The sequence below is a fragment of the Arachis stenosperma genome, chromosome 9 (genome assembly GCF_014773155.1).
Source record: "Arachis stenosperma cultivar V10309 chromosome 9, arast.V10309.gnm1.PFL2, whole genome shotgun sequence".
Taxonomy (NCBI): Eukaryota; Viridiplantae; Streptophyta; class Magnoliopsida; order Fabales; family Fabaceae; genus Arachis; species Arachis stenosperma.
In genome coordinates this window covers 122,757,274-122,779,141 of record NC_080385.1, presented here as the reverse complement: position 1 = coordinate 122,779,141, position 21,868 = coordinate 122,757,274, and the positions used below count along the sequence as shown (strand labels likewise).

At 34.4% G+C, this 21,868-nt stretch overlaps 1 protein-coding gene and 1 non-coding gene across 2 annotated transcripts; one reads left to right on the top strand and one right to left on the bottom strand.

Moving 5' to 3' along the window:
- Positions 1-6,060: 6,060 nt before the first annotated feature.
- Positions 6,061-6,168, top strand: LOC130952125 (small nucleolar RNA R71). Its single transcript, XR_009074305.1, has one exon. It is a non-coding gene; the product is annotated as a small nucleolar RNA R71 (small nucleolar RNA).
- Positions 6,169-19,043: 12,875 nt separating this feature from the next.
- LOC130949885 (uncharacterized) lies at positions 19,044-19,643 on the bottom strand. The gene has a single exon (XM_057878492.1). The coding sequence runs from the start codon at positions 19,641-19,643 to the stop codon at positions 19,044-19,046; it is 600 nt and encodes a 199-aa protein (XP_057734475.1).
- Between the last annotated feature and the right edge of the window lie 2,225 nt (positions 19,644-21,868).

Genomic DNA, 21,868 nt, shown 5'->3' with positions numbered 1-21,868 from the left:
TGAGTGGTACATGAAACATCTTTTCAGAATAAAAAAAAGGAAACTAAACTAGTCCTAGAATTCTAACTAATAAAAGATCATGCAATAAACAAAGCAAAATAGTAGAAAACCAGAACATAACATAGAAAAAGAAAGGAGGAATAAAAATGAAAGGAACTCAACCACCTTAGTAATCCTAGTGGTCGCTTTATTCTTCAGGTTGTGCTCCTCCGTGAAGATGATTCGCCTCCCTTTTGTGCCAGAAAACCAATAAGCGCAGCGTCCAACAACACCAAACTTAAAGGTTTGCTTGTCCTCAAGCAAATAAGAAATGAAAATAGAAAAGACAAATATTATGAGGAGATAAAAATAAAAGGATAAAAGAATAAGAGAGAATTAGGATTGGGAGAGAGAGAGAGAAAGAAAACTGGGCGGCGAACTAGTGTGGCGCAAGCGACGCGAATGCGTGGAGCACGCGTTCGCGTGATTGCGTTTTAGTTAGTTGACGCGGTCGCGTGACCCATGTTATGCTTCGGGCGTGAGTGCAGCCTCGCGCCTGCACAACTCTCTGTTCGAATTTAAATATTTGCCAAATTTAGGGTGACGCGATCGCGTGGGGAATGCGATCTCGTGAGTGGCTTCAGAAGGGAATGACGCGGACACGTCGGTGACACGGTCGCGTGATAGGGATTATGCGTCTAGCACCAAGCCAGCACCACTCAAGCACAATATTTGGTTGTGCACCTTTTTTACGTCGAAAATCAGGGCACGCGGCAGCGTGGGTCACGCGGTCGTGTGGGAAGCTAATATTCCCACATGACACGGACGCATCGGCGATGCGGTCGTGTGGGGCGATTTGTGCCACTGGCACGCCTCTAGCCACGCTCCAGCGTGACTCTCTATTCGTTTTTATTTTCTCCCCTCTCTTTGCGACGCGGACGCGTCCCTGATGCGGTCGCATCGTGTGGCATTTTTTTTATATAGCTTGAGGTGTTCAGTTCCTGAGATAAAATAGCTGCATGATCAGAAAATTAGTAAGAACTCAATAAAAATAAAATAAATGAGAAATTAACTAAGGATACGAAAAAGAACGATCATACCACGGTGGGTTGTCTCCCACCAAGCACTTTTAGTTAAAGTCCTTAAGTTGGACATGTGGCGAGCTCCTTGTCATGGTGGCTTGTGCTTGTACTAATCCAGGAATCTCCACCAATGTTTGTAATTCCAATGGCTACCGGGATCCCAAACTAGGCGCCTAACGCCTTTGAGCAAGTTGAAGTAAGTGACAGGGCCCCAAGAGAGTTGATTGTGGGAATGAATTCCAGGGTCCCAAACCTTGTTTTTACACCCGTCTTCTTGTGTATCACCATTGTTCCCACCTGGTGGCAAGCAATCTGAATCCTCACAGAGACATCCAAACAAGCTTCTAGACCCATTCAAGTGAGCTCTACACCAATCCTTGCACTTCGATTTAGAGCATGCAACCATATTGGACCTTGCTTGACAACTCTTACCACTAACCATCTTCCTCTTACTCTTAATGCCACAAAGAGCTCTAAGTTGACCATCCGTTTCCAGTAGCCCATATTCAAGTGAGAAAGTAAAGGTTAAGGGTAGGAATTTTACCCACTTGAATGTTGTATTGGATGGTGATGGCTTTGGGAGAGGTCTTGCAAGCTCCACTCCCTTGTGTTCTTCTTTGAATTCTTCTACCTCTTTGCAAGCTTCCTCAATTTCAATCTCTTCCTCTTAGTAGCTTTCTGATGAGCGGATAATTTGTACGCTTTTTGGCATTATTTTTAGTATGTTTTTAGTATGATCTAGTTAGTTTTTAGTATATTTTTATTAGTTTTTAGCTAAAATTCACTTTTCTGGACTTTACTATGAGTTTGTGTGTTTTTCTGTGATTTCAGGTATTTTCTGGCTGAAATTGAGGGACCTGAGCAAAAATCTGATCCAGAGACTGAAAAGGAATGCAGATGCTGTTGGATTCTGACCTCCCTGCACTCGAAGTGGATTTTCTGGAGCTACAGAAGCTCAATTGGCGCGCTCTCAATGGCGTTGGAAAGTAGACATCCTGGGCTTTCCAGCAATATATGATAGTCCATACTTTGCCCAAGATTTGATGGCCCAAACCGGCGTTCAAAGTCACCTTCAGATTTTCCAGCGTTAAACGCCGGAACTGGCACCTAAATGGGAGTTAAACGCCCAAATTGGCATAAAAGCTGGCGTTTAACTCCAAGAAGAGTCTCTACACGAAAATGCTTCATTGCTCAGCCCAAGCACACACCAAGTGGGCCCGGAAGTGGATTTTTATGTCATTTACTCATCTCTGTACACCCTAGGCTACTAGTTCTCTATATATAGGACCTTTTACTATTGTATTTTCATCTTCTGATCTTTGGAATCTTCTGTTCTTTAGATCTTTTGATCACTTTGGGAGGCTGGCCTCACGGCCATGCCTAGACCTTGTTCTTATGTATTTTCAACGGTGGAGTTTCTACACACCATAGATTAAGGTGTGGAGCTCTGCTGTACCTCGAGTATTAATGCAATTACTATTGTTCTTCTATTCAATTCCGCTAGTTCTTTGTCCAAGATATCACTTGTTCTTCAACTTGATGAATGTGATGATCCGTGACACTCATCATCATTCTCACCTATGAACGTGTGACTGACAACCACCTCCGTTCTACCTTAGATTGGGTGAATATCTCTTGGATTCCTGATAACACGATGCATGGTAGATCGCCTGACAACCGAGCGCTCGCCTGACAAATGAGCCAGCCATTCCGTGAGATCAGAGTCTTCGTGGTATAGGCAAGAACTGATGGCGACATTCAAGAGAATCCGGAAGGTCTAACCTTGTCTGTGGTATTCTGAGTAGGATTCAATGATTGAATGACTGTGATGTGCTTCAAACTCCTGAAGGCGGGGCGTTAGTGACAGACGCAAAAGAATCAATGGATTCTATTCCGGCCTGATCGAGAACCGACAGATGGATAGCCGTGTCGTGACAGGGTGCGTTGAACATTTCCACTGAGAGGATGGGAGGTAGCCACTGACAACGGTGAAACCCTTGCATAAGCTTGCCATGGAAAGGAGTAAGAAGGATTGGATGAAGACAGTAGGAAAGCAGAGAGACGGAAGGGACAGCATCTTCATACGCTTATCTGAAGCTCTCACCAATGATATGCATAAGTATCTCTATCTTTATCTTTATGTTTTATTCATCATCTATACCCATTTGAGTCTGCCTGACTAAGATTTACAAGGTGACCATAGCTTGCTTCATACCAACAATCTCCATGGGATCGACCCTTACTCGCGTAAGGTTTATTACTTGGACGACCCAGTGCACTTGCTGGTTAGTTGTGCGGAGTTGTGATGGAGAGTTTAGATTGCAATGAGCGTACCATGTTGATGGCGCCATTGATGATCACAATTTCGTGCACCACTTTCTTTTTCAACTAACTCTTCATTGATCTTGGTCTCAGAGCCAACTGTTTTACCACCGTTTAGTTGAATAACCTTGCAATCTTTTTCAACTGGCTCCTCATTAACTTGTGCTTCCATACTTGCCACTTGTCCACTTATCAAGGTGATAGCCTTGCCTTCCTCTCTTGGGTTTGGAATTGCGTTACCAGGAAGGCTATTAGTGGTGCTCTGATCAATTTCATTAACTTTTGTGGCTAATTGACCCATCTGAATCTCCAAGTTCCTGATTGATGCTCTGGTTTCCTGTCTAAAACTTGCCAAGATTTCTTCCAAATCATCGTTCTGTTGGGGCTGAGAAGTTGCTTGCTGAGATGACTGAAACTGGGGGTTGTTAAAAATATTCTGTTGAAAACCACCCTGAGAACTATGATTAAAATTTTGTGGCATCTGAGGTTGCTCTCCCCACTCAAAATTTGGGTGTTGGGTGTTGATAGTTGGGACTTGCATGCCACTCATCTGTTGAGTAAGTAGACTTAATTGCTGAGTCATAAGCTTGTTTTGGGCAAGAATAGCATTAAGAGTTTCTACTTCCATAACACTCTCCTTCTGAGAAGTTTCAATATCTGATGGTGGCTCTTGACATGGGTAGAAAGATGATGGTTCTTGGTAGTTAGAACATGGAGCACTAAAGTTTCTTTGGTTTTGGCTTTGCCAACCAAAATTTTGATAGTTCCTCCATCCACCATAGTATGAATCACTACTTGGATGTAAGTAGTAACCCATATGATCTCTTTCCATTATTTTTCCTTAGCACAAAACACCAAAAAGGATTAAATGCACCATGTGGTAAACAGGAAAGCAAAGAAGACAAAACAGAAATATTTATTTATTTTTTTTAGAGAAAAATTACTACGGGGACACCAAACTTAATTTCAAAAATTACCAAAAATATTAGTGTTATTAAATAAGTTTTTTTTTTTGAAAATTCAAAGCAAAATTTTCAAATAAAATTAAAACTAAAACGCCTAATCTAAGCAATCAAACAACTAATAGTTGTTAATCACTATCAATCCCCGGCAACGGCGCCAAAAACTTGGTGCGGTATTTTATAACCCACACTTACTAACCGGCAAGTGCACCGGGTCGTACCAAGTAATACCTTACGTGAGTAAGGGTCGATCCCACGAGGATTGATGGATCAAGCAACAATGATTGATTGATTGGATTAGTTAGGCAAGCAAAAATTGGTTTTGAGATGTTCAAAAGGTTTAAGTTTGAACTTAGAATATCAAAAGGATAGACAAATAAATGAGTTGGGAATAAAATGTTGAGAAAGCAGTTAAGGCTTCAGAGTTATCTATTTTTCCAGATTAACTTTTCTTACTAACTATTTTAATTATGTAGGATTTAATTTATGGCAAACTATATGTGACTAGACCCTAATTCCTTAGACCTTCCTAATCTCCTTTAAAATTTATTAACTGCCAATTCCTTGGTCAATTAATTCCAATTAAAGGGTACATGATCAAATTCCAGGATCTTGTTTCTTTTGAGGTAAAGTTTGCTGAACCCATGTATCTAGTTCACTAATGAGCAAGGGAGGTTCACCTTTCCAAGTCTCATTACCAAACAACTTGGCATTCAACTTCATGATGGCTCCTAGATATTGAGCAACTTGCTCTTCAGTTATATCTTCATCCTCTTCAGAGGAAGAATAGTTCTCAGAGCTCATGAATGGTAAAATAAGGTTTAATGGAATCTCTATGGTCTCTAGGTGAGCCTCAGATTCCTTAGGTTCCTCAGTTTGGAACTCCTTTTTGTTTGGAGGACGTCCCATGAGGTCTTCTTCATTGGGATTCACGTCCTCTCCTTCATCTTTGGATTCGGCCATATTGATAATATCAATGGCCTTGCACTCTCTTTTTAGATTCTCTTCTGTATTGCTTGGGAGAGTACTAGGAGGAGTTTCAGTGATTTTCTTACTCAGCTGGCCCACTTGTGCCTCCAAATTTCTAATGGAGGACCTTGTTTCACTCATGAAACTTAAAGTGGCCTTAGATAGATCAGAGACTATGTTTGCTAAGCTAGAGGGACTCTACTCAGAATTCTCTGTCTTTTGCTGAGAAGATGATGGAAAAGGCTTGCTATTGCTGAGCTTCTTTCTTCCACTATTATTAAAGTCTTGTTGGGGCTTTTGTTGATCCTTCCATGAGAAGTTTGGATGATTTCTCCATGAGGAATTATAGGTGTTCCCATGGGGTTCACCCATGTAATTCACCTCTGCCATTGCAGGGTTCTTAGGATCATAAGCTTCTTCTTCAGAAGATGCCTCTTTAGTACTGTTGGATGCATTTTGCCATCCATTCAGACTCTGAGAAATCATGTTGACTTGCTGAGTCAACATTTTGTTTTGAGCCAATATGGCATTCAGATAATCAATTTCAAGAACTCCCCTCTTCTGAGGCATCCCATTACTCACAGGATTCCTCTCAAAGGTGTACATGAATTGGTTATGTCAATGAGTTCTTGAGCTTCTGCAGGAATTTTCTTTAGGTGAATGGATCCACCTACAGAATGGTCCAGTGACATCTTAGAGAACTCAGATAGACCATAATAGAATATATCCAAAATGGTCCACTCTGAAAGCATGTCAGTAGGACACTTTTTGGTCAACCGTTTGTATCTTTTCCAAGCTTCATAGAGGGATTCACCATCTTTTTGCTTGAAGATCTAAACATCCACTCTAAGCTTGCTCAGCTTTTGAGGAGGAAAGAACTTAGCCAAGAAGGCCGTGACCAGCTTATCCCAAGAGTCCAGGCTATCTTTAGGTTGTGAGTCCAACCATGTTCTAGCTCTGTCTCTTACAGCAAAAGGAAAAAGCATGAGCCTGTAGACTTCAGGATCTACTCCATTAGTCTTAACAGTCTCACAGATCTGCAAGAATTCAGTTAAAAACTGATAGGGATCTTCTGATGGAAGTCCATGGAACCTGCAGTTCTGTTGCATTAGAGCAACTAGTTGAGGCTTCAGCTCAAAATTGTTTGCTCCAATGGCAGGGATTGAGATGCTTCTTCCATAAAAGTTAGAAGTAGGTGTAGTATAATCACCAAGCATCCTCCTTGCATTATTGTTGTTGTCATTATTTTCGGCTTCCATCTCCTCTTCTTTTTCAAAAATTTCTGTAAGGTTGTCTCTGGATTGTTGTAATTTAGCTTCTCTTAGTTTTCTCTTCAGAGTCCTTTCAGGTTCAGGATCTGCTTCAACAAGAATATTCTTGTCCTTGCTCCTGCTCATATGAAAAAGAAGGGAACAGAAAATAATAATAGGGATCCTCTTTACCACAGTAGAGAGATTCCTTTATGTGAGTAGAAGAATAGAAGAGTAGAAGAGGGATGAAAAAAATTCGAACACAGAGGAGATGAGAGGGTTCGAATTTTTAAGATGAAGAGAAGAGTGTTAGTAATTAAAAAAATAAATAGAAGAAGATGAGGGAGAGAGAAATTCGAAAATTGTTTTTGAAGAAATAGTTAGTGATTTTCGAAAATTCAGAGAATAAATAAAAATAAAATTAAAATTTGAAACAATTAGTTAATTAAAAGAATTTTGAAAAAGAGTGAGGAATTTTCGTTAATTAGAGAGAGAAAAGTAGTTAGGTGGTTTTGAAAAAGATAAGAAACAAACAAAAAGTCAATTAGTTAGTTGAAAAAGCTTTGAAATTCAATTTTGAAAAGATAGGAAGTTAGAAAAGATTTTTGAAATCAATTTTGAAAAAGATATGATTGAAAAAGATATTTTGGAAAAGATTTGATTTTCAAAATTAAAATTTGATTACTTGACTAACAAAAAACTAAAAGATATGATTCTAGAATTTAAAGATTGAACCTTTCTTAACAAGAAAGTAACAAACTTCAAATTTTTAAATCAATCACATTAATTGTTAGTAAAGTTTTTGAAAATTATCAAATAAAAATAAGAAAATATTTTGAAAAATATTTTCAAATTTTCGAAAATCATAAAAGAAAAATGAAAAAGATTTGATTTTTGAAAAAGATTTCGGAAAGATAAGATTTTTTTAAAAATTGAAATCTTGACTTGACTTACAAGAAACAACTTATTTTAAAAATTTTTGACTAAGTCAACCCAAAGATTTCGAAATTTATGAGAGAAATAAGGAAAAAGATATTTTTTATTTTTGAATTTTTAATGATGAGAGTGAAAAACACAAATATGACCCAAAATATAAAAATTATGGATCAAAACCAATGATGCATGCAAGAACACTATGAATGTCAAGATGAACACCAAGAACACTTTGAGGATCAAGATGAACATCAAGACTTATTTTTGAAAATTTTCAAGAAAAGAAAATCATGCAAGACACTAAACTTAGAAATTTTTAATGCTTAGACACTATGAATGCAAAAATGCATATGAAAAATAACAAAAAACACAAAACAAAAAAATTTAAAGATCATACAAGAAGACTTGTCAAGAACAACTTGAAGATCATGAAGAACACATGCATAAATTTTCGAAAAATGCAACGATTTTTAAAACATGCAATTGACACCAAACTTAAAAATTGACACTAGACTCAAACAAGAAACACAAAATATTTTTTATTTTTATAATTTTATAAAAATTTTTTCGAAAATTATATTTGGAAAAACGCAAACAAAGAAAAAAATTTTGAAAGATTTTTGAAAACTTTTTGAAAAGAAAATTACCTGATCTGAGCAACAAGATGAACCGTCAGTTGTCCAAAGTCAAACAATCCCCGGCAATGGCGCCAAAAACTTTGTGCGCGTAAATTGTGATCATCAACAATGGCGCCAAAGACTTGGAGCTCTCAAACGTGAATCACACTTTGCCACAACTTCGCATAACTAACCAGCAAGTGCAGTGGGTCGTCCAAGTAATACCTTACGTGAGTAAGGGTCGATCAATCACACTTATTCTTTTGCGTCTGTCACCACGCCCAACAATCGCGAGTTTGAAGCTCGTCACAGTCATTCAATCCCTGAATCCTACTCGGAATACCACAGATAAGGTTTAGACTTTCTGGATTTTCAGGAATGGCCACCAAAGGGGTTCTAGCTTATACCACGAAGATTTTGATTAAGGAATCCAAGAGATACACGCTCGGTCTAAGGTAAAACGGAAGTGATTGTTAAGCATGCGTTCATAAGGATGGACGATGATGAGTGTCACGGATCATCACATCCATCAGGTTGAAGTGCATCGAATATCTTAGAATAAGACTAAGCTTGAATCGAATAGAAGAACAATAGTAATTGCATTAATTCTCGAGGTACAGCAGAGCTCCACACCTTAATCTATGGTGTGTAGAAACTCCACCGTTGAAAATACATAAGTGATCAAGGTTCAGGCATGGCCAAATGGCCAGCCCCAAAGTCTAAGAACTAAACGTCCAAAGATAGATACCAAGATGTCTAATACAATAGTAAAATGTCCTATTTATACTAGACTAGTTACTAGGGTTTACAAAAATAAGTCTAAATACAAAAATCCACTTTCGGGGCCCACTTTGGTGTGTGCTTGGGTTGAGCTTGAGATTTACACGTGCAGAGGCTTCTTTTGGAGTTAAACACCAAGTTGTAACGTGTTTTTGGCGTTTAACTCTGGTTTGTGACGTGTTTCTAGCGTTTTACTCCAGAATGCAGCATAGAACTGGCATTGAACGCCAGTTTGCGTCATCTAAGCTCAAACAAAGTATGGACCATTATATATTGCTGAAAAGCCCTGGATGTCTACTTTCCAACGCAGTTGAGAGCGCGCCATTTGAAGTTTTGTAGCTCCAAAAAATCTATTTCGAGTGTAGGGAGGTTAGAATCCAACAGCATTAGCAGTCCTTTGTCATCCTAAATCAGAGTTTTGCTCAGGTCCCTCAATTTCAGCCAGAAAATATCTGAAATCACAGAAAAACACACAAACTCATAGTAAAGTCCAGAAATGTAAATTTTGCATAAAAACTAATGAAAATATCCCTAAAAGTAGCTAGATCCTACTAGAAACTACCTAAAAACAATGCCAAAAAACGTATAAATTATCCGCTCATCAGTTAGCATTATATTTTTTTATTCATTCAACCTATTTTTATTTTAAATTTAACATGTATGTTGAACTAATAATGGACAAAGTTGGAATGAACTTATAACTTAACAAACTCATATTTGATATTAACACAATTTTATTATTATCCACTATTTTCATACAACTACAGCCTTATTTATTTAGTTTTTTTAATGTAAGTTAGTGTTATTTTAGATTTTATTGGTTTTCTAAATTTAATTTTTTAAACATTAGACAAAACATAAAAATAATTAAATAAATATTAATTTAATTATATTTATATAAACTAATAAAAAATTTACAAGTCTTTAATAAATTGGATAACATTTTATATATTAAATTTAGTATTTATTTTATATTTCATTAATTTTTTAATTGAATTTTTTTAAAAAAATATATTCAAATATTTAATAAATATTATAATTTTTAATATTTATTATTCTAAGCTCTAACTAAATTTTTTATATATTTTACGCCTTATAATATTCTGATTTTTTTATAATCATAACTTTTTTTATTTATTTTTATCATATTAGTAACAATCTTAAAAATAATCAATACAAATAATATTATATAATTTTATTTTAAAATATTTTGCTCTCTCCCGCAATAATTTTGTTTGAGTTCCGTCACTCTTTATCAATGACTAATTATAAATTTAAAAATTAAAATAGGTAACATAATATTTTCTAATTGCATTTAAATCAAATTAAAACTAAAATTGAAATATTGAAATTGAAATTGAAATAGTTATATTATATATTATATATTATATATTAATAACTAATTTAATAACCAAAATATTTCACATGACACTCTCTTATTAAAATTGAAAGGAAATATTTTTTTCTAAAATTAATAAATTCTCTTTCTACATTCTTTTATCTATCTCTCTCCCTTTTTCTATTTCTCTTTACCTTTCTCACTTTATATATAATTTATATTTTATATTTTATCTTAGTAATTTGACAAATTAAAATGTGTCACCAATTATTTTTCATTACAATTAAAATAAAATTTTTTCTTCCAAAATTAGCAAACTTTTCCTCTCATTCTTCTTTTTATTTTTCTCTCTCTTTCTATTTTTTCTATCTTTCTGTTCTATAAAAAATAAAATTAACAAAATAATATAATTTAAATAAAAATATTAATTTTTTTTACCAAAGATAGGGAGATTCAAACCCACAACCTTTTATATGAGTTTGAGGAGACTATGCCATTTGAGTTATAACTCATTGGCCAAAGAATAATAATAATAATAATAATAATAATAATAATAATAATAATAATAATAATAATAATAATATAATAATAATAATAATAATTTAGTTTCAAATTTTTACTACTTATCTTTCTAATCTATATTTTCACTTCTCTTTCTTCAAATATTTATTAAATATAATTTAAAGAGAATATTAATGTTGTAATTAAAAGTTAGAATCAAGATTCAATTATTTAAAAAAAAATATTTTGAGTTAATTTTATAATTATCGATATATTTTTTTCATACTAATATCTAATTATATTTTATATACATAGAGAGAGAAAATATTTTTAAACACCAAGTATAAAAATTAATTATTTCTATTTGTGTAACAGACGTAACACCTAATCAAATATAATAGTGTACACGTTAAAGTTTTTCAAATTTTTTATAACGAATTTTAAAATTAAGAGGAGTGCTACACATACAAGTCATTTGATTTACAAGTCATACAAGTTGGGAGAAACTTAACAAAAAGCACGCTGGCCCATATACGATTTTCATGGCGTGCTTCGCGTTCTTCCTTATCCTCCTCCTCTTCCTTCTTTTTCTTCTTCTTCTTCTCCTACTTTTCTTCTTCTTCCTCCATGAAAATGAGTTTCTTGTCAAATTTGTTCGATCTCCTTCATACCTTCTCTCTTTGCCTTTTCATTCGTTGTTTTATTGGTATTCTTGCTTCGTTTTTTTTCGATTTTCATGATTTTTGAAATCAAGTTTTGAAATCATTTTGAAGATAATGGAACTTCAAAAATACACCCAAATAATTACAGAAATACACCCAACTGATTACAGAAATACACCCAAACGGTTACAAGAATACACCCAAAGGATTACAAAAATACACCCAAAGGATTTAAAAAATACACCCAAAATTCGTTGAAGTACACCTTATGTATAATTCAGAACTCTTCCTCTTTCTCCTCCTCATCTTTTGCTGCTTCTTCTTCTTCTTCATTTTCTTATTTCATATTCTCATAATTCTTTTTGGGAGGAAAAAATCAAACAAAGAAGAAAAAAATACATAATGTTGCAAAATCAAAAGAAGAACGAGGAGAAACACGACGATGAAGATGAAACACTTCAAAAACGAAGAAGAGGCACGGAAAAAGAAGAAGAAGGAGAAGTAAAAGATGAGGCATGGAGAAAGAAAAAGAAGAAAAAATAAATGACTTGTATGACTTGTATGGAAAAATGCTTGTACGTGGAGAATTCCTCTAAAATTAATTATTAGTAAAAAGTTAAACTCTTTCACATGAAAATAATAACTAAAATCTTATCATTTAATTTTTTTTATTTACGAAAACCCTGGTTTTCTTAACTCACAGAGACTTTTGTCTCCTACGATCTTTTTATAAAAATAATTTAATTTTATAAATTTTGTGTGCCATAATATATAACGTCAAGACAAAGTTAACGTAATTTTAAAAGATTTATATTTTCGTAATGTTATTATGGGTAAAATTACTAATTTTTTCAATCAAGATAAGGAATAGAGTTTAATAGGACAAATGTACTATAAATAATACAATAAGTAATAAAAATGTTAGGTGATTAATATTTTTTAGTTTTGTTTTATATTTAAATTAATATTAGTCAAGATATTTTTCTTTACATTAAAGCTTTCTAGTATTTTTCATAGAAAAAGGATAGAAAATTAAGAGTACATTTGGTCTTATTTTTATTTTTAGCTTTTTTTAATTTTGTAAAGAAAAAATCAAGAAATAAAAACAAAAAATAATTTTATTATTTTCATAATTTTCTCTTTTTTTATATAAAGAAATTCTAAAAACAGAAAATTCTAAAAATAAAACAAAAAAAGAAAACACAAATGAAACGTACTTTAATTTTTCCATAATTAATTTCTACTAACTTTTTTTTAAATAATTTTTTCTTATTCATTTTTTTTTCACTTGCCCGAGTCAAAATTTGACTTTAATATCAAATATACTAGTGTTAAACCCGTGCGATGTACGGGCTTATATTTAAATTCGACATGTTAAATCGAAAATAATATTTTATAATTATAAATTTTTGAATTTAGTATAACACTATCATCATCATTATATAATAAACGTAATGAATATGTTATTTTATCTTTATTCAAAGTAAAATACAAATAGAAGAGTTTGAAGTCTATAATATTCTTGAACCATAAGGAGGGAGCCATGAAAAAATAAAAACATATATAACTGTAATAATAGCATGTCAATTTTACTCTAAATTTTATATCAAAAGGCTAATAAAAAATTATCGACAACCTAGTATCTTACTAATTTCATTAGAAAAGCTATTGCATATGATGTTGTGCTCCCTGTTACACATTTTATCTCAAATATGAAAACAGAGTTATAGATAAATTAGTTATATCTGCAGTAAATATTTGTACACTTGTGTAAATCATAACATGCTATTAAAATGAAAATAATATTATTCTTACCTAATATTATTACAAACTTATTTGAACACGACATTTGTTGTTGATGACTGATGAGCGAATTCCTTGCGTGGTCTAGAATTCGCAAATATGTTCTCGTTAAAAGTATAGCTTCTAGACCGACATGGAATTCTTTCATACAAAAGTTTGGTTGTCACAAGTAACAAACCCTTAATAAAATTGATAACCGAAGTATTTAAACTTCGGGTCGTCTCTCAAGGAATTGCAGGGAAGTGTGCTTTTAATTGGTTATGGAAAAGTGTGTTTTGGGATTTTGGATAGAAAACAAGAATTGTAAATTGCAAAAGGAATAAACTAATAAATAGAAAAGCTCTTGGCAAGGTGTGAGAACTGGAAGTCCCCTATCCTAGCTATCCTTATCAATTGTGATGAGAATTGTTCATTACTCCCACTCAGTTAACCCTCTAATTTTGAAGGAAAGTCAAGTGGACGAATCAATTTGGTTCCTCAAGTCTAGTCAACTCCTAAGGAAAGACTAGCTTTAGTGAAATTCAAATCAATTAACAACTTTTAATTATCAATCAACAAAGGAGTTTGATAACTCAAGTGTCATCAATTACTCAACCAAGGCCAAAAAGGATAAAAGTCTACTCTAGAATCCAACCAAGCATTTTATCAAACACTTGGAAGGCACAACACAAAAGCATAGAAAAGCAACAAGAGAGAATAAAATCCAAACAACCAATTGAGAGCATTAATAACATAAATTGAAGAAAGCAACCATAAATATGAAATACCTCAAATTGCATTAAATAGAAAACCAAATCTAACATGGAGTTCATAAGCTAAATTGGCAACATAAAGTAATCAACAAAGGAAATAGATAAACTAGAATGCTAGAATAAATAAAAGTAGAAGAGAAACTAAATTGAAATAGAGTAGAAATCTAAAATTGAAAATAGCTAAACCTAAGAATCTTAAAACCTAGAGAGAGGAGAGAGCCTCTCTCTCTGGAAAACTACATCTCTAAACCTAAATTGTGAATGAGAAGTGTCTCCGATTCCTCCACACTGCAGCCTCTAATCTGTATTTTCTGGGCCAAAAACTGGGTCAAAATGGAGCCTAGAAATTGCCCCCAGCGCTTTTTGCACTTTCTGCACGCTGACGCGTACGCGTCGATGTGCAAGTCTCCAAGTCCCGCACACGCGTCAGGTACGTGCACGCGTCGCTGTGAAAATCTTCAAGTCACGCGCACGCGTGAGTCATGCGTTCGCGTTGATTCTCGCTGGCTATCTCCTTTGTTTCTTGTGTTCCTTCCATTTTTTTCAAGCCTCCTCTCCATCCTCTAAGCTATTCCTGCCCTATATAGCCTGAAAACACTTACCACACAGATCACGGCATCGAATGGTATTAAGAGAGGATTAAAAATAGTGAACTAAAGGCCAAAGAAGTATGTTTTCAATCATAGCACAAAATCAGGAAGGAAAGTGTAAAACATGCAGATTCTGTGAATAAATGTGAGAATATTAAGCACAAGATTTACCACGAATTAGTGGTGCATCAAATCTCTCCACATTTAAACATTAGCATGTCCTCATGCTAATCTCAGGAGAGACTATAAGAGAGTGAAGGCAAAATGGTAGGATGTATGAAATGCAACCTATCTATATGAATGCAACTAAATGTAAAATGCTATTGCCTACTTGGTTAAAAGTAAATCAATCTTCCAAGAACAAATATAAACTGGATTTCACTAATTCAAATCATAAAAATGAAGTACAAATAAACTTATAAAAGAAAATAGCTCACGAAAGTCGGGAACAAAGAATCGAGCATCGAACCCTTACCGGAAGTGTATACACTCTAATCACTCAAGTGTTTAAGGTTCGATTCTCTCAATTCTCTACTAATCTTGCTTTCTAAAGTTTGCTCTTCTTCTACCAATCAACCAAGAATTAATGTACAGATACACATATCAAGAGGTCTTTTAAGGGTTGTAATGGGGTTAGGGTCAAGGTAGGATTGTATTTGGTCAAGTGGACTAAAATCTGAATCCTTAATTAACCTAAACTTACCACCTAACTTATGACAATCCATGTAATTATAATATAAAGCCTAACTACCCATTAACTATGTTTTGCCACATATTCATGCATCCCAATTTTAGTAACTCATATGCATTGCTTTCATAATTTACTTTGGGGCATTTTGTCCCCTTTTTTATTTATTTGCTCTTTTTCTTTTTTTTTTCTTTTTATTCTTTGTATTTATTTTTTTTTGTTTTTCTCAATGCGTATGATTAAGATATTAAATGCATAAACATGTCATCAACATTCTTTTTCACATTTTCTCAAGAATATACAACACCCAATTCTCAAACCAAATGTTTTCAATCCCAATTTTCCCACACTTAAATCATGAACACTTTCACTAGTCTAAACTAACCAAGGATTCAAATTAAGGACATTATTGTTTTTCGCTTAGAGTTAATGATGTGTTAAAGTAAAAGACAAGGGTAAAATGGGCTCAACTTTGGTTTGCAAAGGATAATAAAAATGTTAAGGCCATATGGGTATGTGAGCTATAGTGAACAAAGGCCTCAATCTAGTGGCTGAGCCACATTCATGGAAAAGGGGGCAATGGCCCCTCCCAAACTTCTAATTTTTTAGTTTAACTCTCTTTTAAGTTTTAATTTTTCTCTCTTCTTAGTTTATATATTTTATGTTCGCCCCTCCCAAAAAAATTTTTAGCTCCGCCCCTGCCTCAGTCATATAAGTGCATGCATACATCAAATAATGGAAATATAGAATTAAGCAAGCCAAAAATCACAATTTTAGAGAGAACAATACACACTAAAAATAAAATATTGGTTGATAAGATGCAACCAATCAAATAGGCTCAAAATCTCACAAGGCTGTGTGTTCGAGCTCTAAACCATGTTCCAAAATACATTTCTTCAAACAAGTTTAATAAAAGTTTTAATTCAAATTAGTGAAATGCTATAAAAAGTTTCTTGAAAAAGAAGATATCACTTCAACCAAGTAGTACATAACTACAAGCAGCTAACTAACTATGCAATCTATTATGCAATGCAACAACTCAGTAACAAAAAAAACTAAATATTGGTGTTGAAAAGAGAGTAACTAACCCACAGAAGTCGGTATCGACCTCCCCACACTTAAAGATTGCACCGTCCTCGGTGCATGCTGAGATGTGCAAGTGGACATGTTGCTACAGCTGATGCTTTTCACCAAAAGTTGTACAGATGGACTTGTCAGTTGCCCCATTGAGAAGCTTTTCCTTTCCCTTCTCGGTGGCCATCCTGAAAGAAGAGAAAAAGGAAGAAAAGTAACCCAGAAACAAAGATAAGGAAACAAAGAAAATATGGGTGGGTTGATGCCAAATAATGAGGATCTCAACTACATGGTAGCTATAACATGTAAGTGAGAAAATAATAGAAGCAAATGGCATATCAATAGTGTAAAAATTGCAATAATGGAGGAGAGAGTGTGGGTAATGAAAGACAATATAAGTGCATATCAATGCAAATGGAATACAAGTGTGATAAAAGATTAGCATTGATCAATAAATAATATCACTCAACAGTTTAAAACAAGTCATGAAGCACTAAAATAATTCAAGAAAAGATGCAATAGTTGAATAAGAACATTTAACACCAACGGAGAATAATAAACTTAGAAAAGAAAATAAAAACATGAATAAGATTAAAATGTAAGGAAAAGAAGTATGCAAAAGCAGCAAGTAAAAGAAATGAGAGAGAATAAGGATGAGAAGAGAGGGGAGGAAAGAATTAGGATTGAAAGAGAATTAAGATTTGTGTGGTGGGAAAGAATGAAAATTGGCGGCGCTGGGATTTAGTGGTGCGGCACAACCGACGCGCACGCGTACTGCGTGCGTCCACGTGGGTTGCGCGAAAGGAGAGGGACGAGAAGGCGTCCAGTACGCGTACGTGTGATAGGGGTTGTGCCGCTAGCGCGAGTCCAGCCCCACGCACGCACAACCCTCTATAACTCTCGCATTCATGGAGAGAAGGTGTGCGATGCGTGCGCGGCATGTACGCGCACGCGTGGGTGACCAGATGGGCAAGGTGACGCGTACACGTGGGGCAGGTTGTGCGTCCAGCACAATATCAGCGCCAAGCAAGCACAACATTCAGCCAAACACCCATTTACGCCGAATTCAAGGTCACGCGTGCGCGCCATGCGCGCTTTCGCGTGGTTGCCTGAAACTGTAAGCGACGCGCACGCGCCAGGTACGCTTACGCATTGAATGCTTTTTTTTATAGTATAGTGGTGAGTATTCCTGCCTGTCATGGGGCGACCTGGGTTCGATCCCCGGCAACGGTGCCATTTTGATGAGCGAATTCCTTGCGTGGTCTAGAATTCGCAAATATGTTCTCGTGAAAGTATAGCTTCTAGACCGACACGGAATCCTTTCATGCAAAAGTTTGGTTGTCACAAGTAACAAACCCCTAATAAATTTAATAACCGAAGTATTTAAACCTCGGGTCGTCTCTCAAGAAATTGCAGGGAAGTGTGCTTATAATTGGTTATGGAAAAGTGTGTTTTGGGGTTTTGGATAGGAAACAAGAATTGTAAATTGCAAAAGGAATAAACTAATAACTAGAAAAGCTCTTGGCAAGGTGTGAGAACTGGAAGTCCTATCCTAGCTATCCTTATCAATTGTGATGCGAATTGTTCATTGCTCCCACTTAGTTAACCCTCTAATTTTGAAGGAAAGTCAAGTGGACAAATCAATTTGGTTCCTCAAGTCCTAGTCAACTCCTAAGGAAAGACTAGCTTTAGTAAAATCTAAATCAATCAGCAACTTTCAATTATCAATCAACAAAGGATTTTGATAACTCAAGTGTCACCAATTACTCAACCAAGGCCAAAAAGGATAAAAATCTACTCTAGAATCCAACTAAGCATTTTATCAAACACTTGGAAGGCAAAACACAAAAGCATAGAAAAGCAACAAGAGAGAATAAAATCCAAACAAGCAATTGAGAGCATTAATAACATAAATTGAAGAAAGCAACCATAAATGTGAAATACCTCAAATTGTATTAAATAGAAAGCCAAATCTAACATGGAGTTCATAAACTAAATTGGCAACATAAAGTAATCAACAAATGAAATAGATAAACTAGAATGCTAGAACAAATAAGAGTAGAAGAGAAACTAAATTGAAATAGAGTAGAAATCTAAAATTGAAAATAGCTAAACCTAAGAATCCTAAAACCTAGAGAGAGGAGAGAGCCTTTCTCTCTGGAAAACTACATCTCCAAACCTAAATTGTGAATGAGAAGTGTCTCCGATTCCTCCACTTTGCAGTCTCTAATATGTGTTTTCTGGGCCAAAAATTGGGTCAAAATGGAGCCTAGAAATCGTCTCCAGTGCTTTTTGCACTTTCTGCACGTGGCGCATGTCACGTGTATGCGTCAGTCACGTGTACGCATCGATGTGCAAGTCTCCAAGTTACGCACACACGTCAGGTATGCGCACGCGTCGCTGTGAAAATCTTCAAGTCACGCGCACGCGTGAGCCATGCGTGCGCGTCGATTCTCGCTAGCTATCTCCTTTATTTCTTGTGTTCCTTCCATTTTTTTCAAGCCTCCTCTCCATTCTCTAAGCCATTCCTGCCATATAAAGCCTGAAAACGCTTAACACACAGATCACGGCGTCGAATGGTATTAAGAGAGGATTAAAAATAGTGAATTAAAGGCCAAAGAAGTATGTTTTCAATCATAGCACAAAATCAGGAAGAAAGGTATAAAACATGCGGATTCTGTGAATAAATGTGAGAATAGTGGATAAAATCCACTCAATTAAGCACAAGATGTACCAAGAATTAGTGGTGCATCAATGACTTTAGATTGCCATCTTCGTTTAGAATTAAAATCCTTAGGTCACTGCGACTCTTAACTCTTGACAAAGCAACATAAAGTTGTCCATATGTGAACACTGATTTTGGCAAGTAAAATCCTACATGTGATAATGATAGACCCTGACTCTTGTTAATGGTCATTGCAAAGCATATTGTTAATGGAAATTGTCTCCGTTGGAACTTAAATGGCAATTCTGAATCTGAAGGGATCAAGTTCATTCTTGGAATGTACACTTTATCTCCAATATTTCTACCAGTCACTACCGTCGCTCCAATTATGTTGTTGCCGAGTTCATTAACTATTAATCTTGTCCCGTTGTATAAACTTGAAGTCTGGTATATGTTTCGCAGTAGCATTACAGCAACTCCTGGCTTCAAAGTCAACTTGTGATTGGGTAGTCCTGAACATTTGATGTCATTTAGGAACTCTGGTTTGAACCACTCTTGTTGTATAACTTCATTCTCATCAGCTTGACATGTTGTGTCAGAACTCAAATACTCGTTTTTCATCCCTAGAAAGATTGTCAAGACGAAATCGTTTACCTTCTCAACACTCTCAAGCATGGGCGCAAGAATTGTCCTACTCTAAAAATACTTGTAATCTAATATGTTTTACAACAAATTTAGATATGCAAAGTGTACTAAATGAGAGAGAGGGTCATCAATAGTGATAATCAATAGATCATCTGAAATTTCAACTTCTGATTCATCACTAACAACAGAATCAATATTTTCATTTTCAACATCAAGTATCCAATTAGCAAATCTCTTCATTTCACCTTGATCTTCATTCGAAGAAGACATTAGAAGCCTCATGTTCATATGCAGTTTCAGAACTTTACAAAACGACTACAAATGGGATGATTTAATAGCTAATGACAATATCTCGTGTCTACTTCCTTTCGGAATCACCGAAAGTATCTGTCTGAAATCACCTCCTTGAACAACAATTTTACCACCAAATGGTTGATGTGTCTTATGTTGATCGGTAACTGACATAAGATCCATGAGCGTCCGATCAAGTACTTCAAAGCACATTTTATTGAGTATTAGAGTTTCATCCCAAATTATTAAACTACTTTGGATGATCAGCTCAACCTTCAAACTGCCATGCTTGATGTTGCAAGTAGATTCATCAGTAATTGTAATGGGTATTGAAAATCTAGAATGAGCCGTTTTGCTACCAGGTAGGAGTAAAGACACAATTCAACTGGATGCGACATTTAAAAAATCTTTCCTCTAGACTGGATAGCAAAAGAAAGTTCATTCCAAATAAATATATTACCACACCCACCATGCCCATAAACGAAGTAAAGATCACCAGAGTGTGTAATAACAGCATTGAGTATCTCATCGATACTTACCTTTGCTCATGAAAGTCATCTTTTGTTCTGTATATAAGTTTGTATGAGTCAACTCATTTGTGTCATATGCTAATTTCTCCTCTATTAGCTTATTCTGAAAAAGGCGAACATCAGACATCTCAGGATATGGCATTGATTGATAGTCTTTAAAGATCTCGCATTGGTGTTGAGTATCTTCTCAATCTCAATAAGGTAGAGATTTTTCAATTCGTCATCAATCATGTTTAGTCCTAGCCAAAATACATGATGATTTTATGAAATATTTAATAAGTAATTCCAAAATAAAACTATTAATATTATTAATAAAAATAAAATAATAAGAGAATAAAATTTTGATATTAAAAAAAGATATAGTAAAATACCTTGGTTTTTCAAAGCTTTTCTCCTCTTATATAGTATTTCATAAGCTAATAATATCTAAGTTGCATTCCAAACACACTCTAGTTTGTTAATGCTATTAGATATCAGTAGCATCGCAAATAGTTTTCTCAATTGATGACCAGATGCAAGTTCAGCTACTTCATTAATAGTTGCAATGAATTCCCTATCATCGCACAGTAGTCCCATGGAATAGCAAGCATCTTAGAAGCTAGAATGTGTAATACCATTAACTGTCCTAATAGACTCATATATTGTGCAACCTCTCTTAATATCTAACAAAATTCTCATATAGTAAATATCACATGTACCCGGTGGAACATAATTTAACCTCCCGATAGAATATCCTCTTTTAGAATACCCTCTTTTAGATTTTTGATATATGTAAAGAAAGGGATTGATGTACTTTGAATTGTGGCGCTATAAATATCTCATAACTTATACTTTTTTATAATTGACTTATAGCTAAAATTTTTTAAATTTGATTGACTTTAATTTAAATTTAAATTTATAAACTTGTAGATAAAGTAAATAAATATATTAACAATTTTTAAAATTTTAAAATAACGTAAATATATGTAAAAGGACGTATGTAGCTGCAACTTTTAAAAAGAATCAACAACATTTTAAAAACAATGTTAAAAAGAATCGACAAATTTTTAAAAAATAGTTTTAAAATTTAAAAAATAACAACTTAAGTAAAATAATTTAAAATTTAAAAAATAACAACCTAAGTAAAACAATCTAAAATTTAAAAAACAATAATCTAAATAAAATAATTCAAAATTTAAAAAATAATAACCTAACTATAACAACCCAAACAAATAATTTAAAATTTAAAAATAACAACCTAAGTAAATAATAATTTATAATTTTTAAATATAAATTTAAAATTTTCTAACGATGACACGTAAGTAAATAAACTCTCAAACTCAACGTATGAGCGCCACGTCAGCATATGAGCTCCCATTTGTATTACTATAAAGATAAAAATAAAAATAAAAATATTACTAATGACTTTCAACAAAATTACTATTAATTTTGAAT